Source organism: Gracilinanus agilis, chromosome 1 (genome assembly GCF_016433145.1).
Source record: "Gracilinanus agilis isolate LMUSP501 chromosome 1, AgileGrace, whole genome shotgun sequence".
Lineage (NCBI taxonomy): Eukaryota > Metazoa > Chordata > Mammalia > Didelphimorphia > Didelphidae > Gracilinanus > Gracilinanus agilis.
The window spans coordinates 2,595,552-2,601,551 of NC_058130.1; the positions used below are offsets into that span (position 1 = coordinate 2,595,552).

The window sequence follows — 6,000 nt, forward strand, 5'->3', positions numbered from 1 at the left end:
TTCATAGAGTAGAACGCCAGGGCATCCCCTGCATTCCTCCATGTTGGCCTAGGACCTCTGTCCCTTGTCCCTCGCCCGCAGAGGCTGCCAGGCCCAGCCTCTTGTGAGACTGGACCCCAACGAAATGGTGGGAGGCGGAGGGTGGTTAGTGACCAGGGCCAGGTGCTCCCCCTCCTGGAGCGGCTGGAGCAGGTGGGTGCCCTCTCCTTTCTGTAGGCCCCCTACACCCCCTTCCTCACTGAGCTGATATACCAGAACCTGAAGACCCTCATTGACCCAGCTTCAGTCCGGGAGAAGGACACGCTGAGCATTCACTACCTCATGCTCCCCCACGTCCGGTAAGCGTGGGCAGCACTCGCTGGGCAGGGCTCCATGGCAGACCTCTCCTGGGGCCACCAATAAGGCTCTCAGCGTGGAGGGGAGGCAGGACGCCAACTCTGGGCCTAGCTCTAGGCTTCCTTTGCCATCTTGCCAGGAAGAGGCCTTCAACCTCGGTAATTTGGAAAGGGGGCTTCAGGGCCTCCCTCCCACGCCTGGCTGTGTCTTGGGTGCTCTGGGTTTGCGTTCAGACATATTCAGCATGTGGTCTCCTGGTGTCTGCGGCTCCCTCACGAGTTCATCCTGAGCCCCACCAGAGCCCAGTCATAGGAGAGCCAGGGAGCGGCAGGGGGCTGTGCTGGGGTGCCCACCAGGAGCTTTCCTGAGGCTCTGCTGCCTCAATCTGGCCGTCCTTTTAAGAATAACTAAATAAAAAGTGGAGAAACTGCCCAAGGAGCCTGGCGGGCGGCTGAGGGGTTCCGGGAATCTTCTCCCACTCCAGAAAGGATCTGATTGACCAGAAGACGGAGAACGCCGTCTCCAGGATGCAGTCCGTCATTGAGCTGGGCCGAGTCATCCGTGACCGGAAGACCATTCCAATCAAGGTGCAGCACTGATAACAGGGTCTTACGGGAGGGAACCCTCAGCACTGGGCCAACCGATCAGTCTCTGCAGCCTGGGCTTTGGGGTCACTGCAGAGATTCACGTCGGGCCGTGTGTGGGCCTCTGTGACGGAGGAAGTGGACTCTGACCCTTCCTCTTCCTGCAGTATCCTCTGAAGGAGATTGTGGTCATCCACCAAGATGCTGAAGCCCTCGGCGACATCAAGTCTCTGGAGAAATACATCCTCGAGGCGAGTGAGGCCTGTTGGCCCTTCTGGGCAGGGTGGGCAGGCAGGCGGCAGCCCTGGGCTTGGGCCCATTCTCTGTAGCAGGGGAGCTTCCCCTGCCCGGAGCACGTGTTAACGGCTCTCTGTTCTCAGAAAGTCAGTTAAGCATGAGCGTGATGCCAGCCTGAGGTCTGCCATCTGGGCATGAATGGGCTCTTCCCCCCAGGCGGGCTTGACTTGCCTCTTCAAGGCCATCTTGCCCAGGTCCTGTGGGGACAGCGTTGGGCTTTGGGCTCTGTCCCCTGTGGGGTCAGGGCTCCCCCTCCTCGGGCCCTCCCAGAGCCTCCGACCCTTACTCGTATTGGAACATCAGGGCTTTTGTCCTTTCCACAACCACAGGAGCTGAACGTCCGGCAGGTGACCTTGTCTACGGATAAAAAGAAGTATGGCATCCGGCTGCGAGCAGAGCCCGACCACATGGTGCTGGGCAAGCGCCTCAAAGGGGCCTTCAAGACTGTGATGGCGGCCATCAAGGAGCTTCCCAGCGAGCAGCTCGAGCACCTACAGCAGACAGGTGTGTGTCCGTGCCATGTCCGCCAGGGTCTTCTTCCTCCTCCCTTCTCCTCCCCCCTGGCAGGGGCAGCCTGCTGATGCCAAACCTTGGTCAGTGGCTTTGTCCAGATGCCCTGTGGGCAGAGGAGTCTGGGCTTGGCTGGCCCTGGCCCGAGGGGAGAGCCATCGTGTCCCGTGCCAGCTCCATGTTTCCAACAGGGTCTCTCGTGGTGGAGGGGCACGAGCTCCACAAGGAAGATGTCCGCCTCCTGTACACCTTTGACCAGGCCCAAGGGAGCATGTCCCAATACGAGGCGCACTCGGATGCTCAGGTACCCCCTGGCTGGGGTCATCGTCAGCCTGTGCGGCCTGGCACACAGCAGGGCCGTTCTCATGTTTTCTTACTCAGAGGATGGAGGGCACAACATGTCCCTCGCCCCGAGGCCCCCCGGCTTAGCCGTCTGCTGGCTCAGGGCAGAGGCGTCCTCCTCGGGGCTTGTGGAGAAGCAGCTGATGGCTGGATCTCGGCCTCACCCCAACCCCCGGGCCTTCCCTGACAGGTTCTGGTGCTGCTCGATGTCACCCCGGATCAGAGCATGGTCGACGAAGGCATGGCCCGGGAAGTCATCAACCGTATCCAGAAACTCCGAAAGAAGGTGCGGGAGCTGCAGGGTCTGGGCGCACGGGGGTGGGGGTGGCAGTGGCCCTGGACGCGTCCAGTCGGGCCCCCGTGGGAGAGGAGCCGCTCCCCGTTAGCCCGTGAGGGGCTCCCCCTCCCTCGCCCAACTGATGCCCATTTCCGGTTTTGTTTCCCATCTCAAGTGCAATCTGGTGCCCACGGATGACATCACTGTGTACTACAGGGCGCCCTGCCAGGGAGACTACCTGGACACGGTCATCCAGAGTCACACGGAGTTCATCCTGGCCACCATCAAGGCTCCGCTCAAGCCCTACCCGGTGTCACCGTCAGACAAAGTGCTCATTCAGGAGGTGACCCAGGTGAGGGCATGCCCGGCCGGTCCTGTGGCCCTCCCCACACCCTCTGGGAGTGGCCCTCTCCTCCGGGCAGCCCTCCGGAGACCCTGGGGCCCCTCCTGAGGAAGGGGGATCTGGGCCTGGAGGGTCTCTGGGGTCTGTCTCTCTCGGAGCCTTGGCGAAAGTTCTCAACGTCGCTGCCCCATCTGAGAACGAGAACCACCCAAAGTGGGGTTGGCTGGCAAGGCCAGGGTCCGAGAAGACTTGACCTTGCCTGGCCGGACCCCTTACCTGCCCTCATCCCATCCCTGGCTTTGCCCTCTGCATCTCGACAGACCTGGGGTTCCAGGGAGTCGGCAGTGGGCACAGCAGGCAGCCATGCCCTCGTGGCCTAGGCAACCCCCGGGAATGGGGAGGTAGGACAGGAGGAGGCTCTCTGCAGGGAAGAGAGACGGGGTGGGGAGAGGTCAGGAAGAGCTCCTGAGAAGGAGAGTCCTCTGTCCCTCAGTGGAACAAGCTGCCCTCGTGGGGATCCCCATCCAGTTCTGGTACAGACTAGAGGCCCCCTTGGGGGACAGAGAGTCAGGGTGTAGCGTGTGCAACCTCCACTCTCTGCTTTCTGGTTTCTGTGTCCCCAGGCTGGGCCGGGCACAGTGCCAAGGGCTGGAGATGCAGAAAGGCAGCTTCTGCCCCAGGAGGGCATTGAGGGGGAGGGAGGTATCCAGGCAGGACATGCTGGCAAGGGCCAGAGAAGCAGCAAATGGGTCCCCGCCCCCCTCGCCTATGGGAGTAGGGGTGCCCGAGGCCCATCGAGCTGCTGCCCCCAAGTGCTGTGAAGAACTGTCCCCCGCAGGCCCGTCTCCCCAGCTCCTTCCCACCTTAGGGAGGGCCGCAGGAGCAGAGACACTAAGCTCCCCGCTGTGTTCAGTTAAAGGGCTCCGACTTGGAAATCACCCTCACGCGAGGTGTGGCCCCGCCGGGTCCAGCGTGCGCGTACGTCCATCTGAACGTCTGGGCCAATGGCAGAGAGCGAGGTAAGACCGAAGGGCTGGCCGTGCCAGGAGACACGCCAGTCTATCACACGGGGCAGAGGGACCACCTCTGTCGGTTTTGGGGGGCTCCTGGCCTGAGGCCAGGTCAGCTCCGGCCCTCCACTCCTCTCTCAGCTCCCTTGAGACTGCCCATTGTGGGCCACCCAAGGTGGCTTCGGTGAGTTCCTATGCCAGAAGAGCATCTCCAGCTCTCCTGGGCAGTAGTAGCTGGGCAAGACAGACCCAGCCCCAAGGGCATCCAGCCCCCAGGAGAGAAGCAGGAGTGGGGAGAGCTCCTGGGGGAGGATTAAAGGGGGGGCACTGCTCCCAGGCCCCCAGGAGGGCCCCAAATCCCTGCCCAAGAGAGCTGGGCTAGAAGTCAGGCCTGGCCCTGAACCAGAAGCCCCTCGCCATCTCTCGGGGCATTCAGGGTCTTCTGGCCCTCCTGTCCCACCACACAGAACTTGGTCCTACACTTTGAGGCCCATGTGGTGATGGAAGAGTCCACAGGCTGCCAGGTGGCATTCAGAGTGCCCACAGCCAGACCTGGTGCCAGGCAGCAACCAGGCCCACCCCACAGGCATGCTGTAGACCTGGATGAACTCTCCTGTGGAGGGAGGCTCATCGGGCCTGTTTCCCTGGTCTCTGGTGATTCCCGGCTCTGGACGTTGGCCGTTAGGTCTTCCTGTGTGCCCTGCCGCTGGTGCCCCTTCGTGCCCCTCCACATTCCTCCTCACAGACCACTAGGGTCACCAGTTTGCCTCGTGTTTCTGTCCCCGATGGCAGTGGGGCAAAGCCCCAGCTTCCGCCCTTAGTTCTGCCCACCCCATCCTTGTGGGTTCTGCCTCTCGGCCTCCCTTCTCTCCAGCCTGGTGCCCCCGGGATGAGGCCATGAGCTGGGCCAACCTTCGCTCTGCCTCCTCCTGAGCCTGCCCTCCCCAGCTTTGGCCAGGACCTCGAGCCTCCACGGGCCTAGCCTGAACAGGCACCGAGCCTCTTGGTCTTTGGGGGACGTTCAGTGGATGCCAGAATGCCCGCAACTAGCCCATCTGTGGGGAGCGCCAGACCCTCGAGGGGGTCGTCAGCTTTCTCCTGCCCGTCTCTCCACGGACAAGATGACGGGGAAGGGTGTCCGGGTCAGCTCGTGTCCGCTTTGGTCTCCCCCAGGCGGCGTCCTGCTCCTCGAGAATCCCAAGGGCCATCACCGGCTGGACCTGGCCAAGCTCAAGGGCGCCGTCGGCTGCATCTTTGACCTGCGAGCTCCCGAGCTGGCCGTCTTCCATGAGAAAACAGGTTTGTGGTCAGTGGAGCTGGCGGGAGTCCATCGCTAGCCGTGCCCCTCGCCCTTTGCTCAGGGGAAGCGCCCGCCCCGTGTAAAGGCCGGCTCCTTCTTGGGGCCTGGGGTCCCTTCTAGCCTTTGCCTCTGGGACCCGCACGTCAGGACCCGCCAGGGTTCAAGTAAGTTCCTTTCCGTAAGCCAGAGGAGAGAGGGAGCCCTCGAGGGCAAGACTGGGGCGTAGTGGGTGTCCCCAAGGGAGAATTCCTTCTGGGTCGGGAATAAACAGGTGGAATGACCAGAAATCAGGGAGGAAAAGCTGGCGGTCTGGATAGGGCTGGGCAGACTGAGGAGCTGCCCACCTTCTCCGCTTGCCCTCTGTGTCCCCTGCCCACGACCCCCAGGTCTGGTGCCAGCCCCCAGAGAGCCACGGGGGAAAGAGGAGGCAGTCCCGAGCCGGAGCCCGGCCGTCAGTTCCGTGGCCTTTCTGGAGCCTCCAGCCTCCAGGCTGAGCCCCTGCAATGTCCCCCACAGACACAGGCCGGCCTCTGGGCTGTCCGGCATGGTGGTCAGCTAGGAGCCCCCGCAGGCTGGGGTAAATGCTGCTCCCCGCAAGCCAAGGCTCCCTCACAGCCTGTCTTGGCCATCCATCTGCCCCTCGCACGGGCCTGGTCTGTGTCAGGGTTTGGGGTTCTGCCTCACTGCTCCTGGGAGAAGGCGCCTTCCCCAGACGGGGGGCTCACTCGGCGGTTTGGGGCCCGTCCTTTGCCCTCGTGTGTGGCGCCCGTTACCAGCCTCTCCCGGGGACACCCTCCGTCCCCCGTGTGTCAGCCTCCGCCTCCTCCTCCTCTCAGAAGTCCTCAGTAAGACGGATCTGCTGAGCCTCAGCGGGAAGACCCTGTGCGTGACGTCCGGCTGTCCCCCGGCTCCGGCCCAGAGCCCTGGCGCCCTCTGCGGCTTCATCAACCTGCAGCTGTTGGGTGCCAAGGCACAAGGTGCGCGGGGGGCCGTGGGGGGCA

The 6,000-nt window shown here is 63.1% G+C and overlaps 1 protein-coding gene across 13 annotated transcripts in view; it reads left to right on the plus strand.

Annotated features, from left to right (window-relative positions):
• Window positions 1-6,000, plus strand: part of IARS1 (isoleucyl-tRNA synthetase 1) — a 31,305-nt gene that overhangs the window by 23,794 nt on the left and 1,511 nt on the right. For 7 of the 13 annotated variants that reach the window (XM_044659796.1, XM_044661855.1, XM_044661096.1 and 4 more), the window contains 10 exons: window positions 217-338; window positions 821-923; window positions 1,088-1,171; window positions 1,547-1,721; window positions 1,919-2,031; window positions 2,260-2,355; window positions 2,522-2,698; window positions 3,603-3,708; window positions 4,873-4,998; window positions 5,836-5,976. In XM_044659796.1, the coding sequence (XP_044515731.1) occupies window positions 217-338; window positions 821-923; window positions 1,088-1,171; window positions 1,547-1,721; window positions 1,919-2,031; window positions 2,260-2,355; window positions 2,522-2,698; window positions 3,603-3,708; window positions 4,873-4,998; window positions 5,836-5,976 (1,243 nt within the window). Of the gene's footprint in view, window positions 1-216; window positions 339-820; window positions 924-1,087; window positions 1,172-1,546; window positions 1,722-1,918; window positions 2,032-2,259; window positions 2,356-2,521; window positions 2,699-3,602; window positions 3,709-4,872; window positions 5,025-5,812; window positions 5,977-6,000 lie in introns of all 13 variants that reach the window. The other 6 variants (XM_044667755.1, XM_044664155.1, XM_044663309.1 and 3 more) reach the window with 6 other exon arrangements.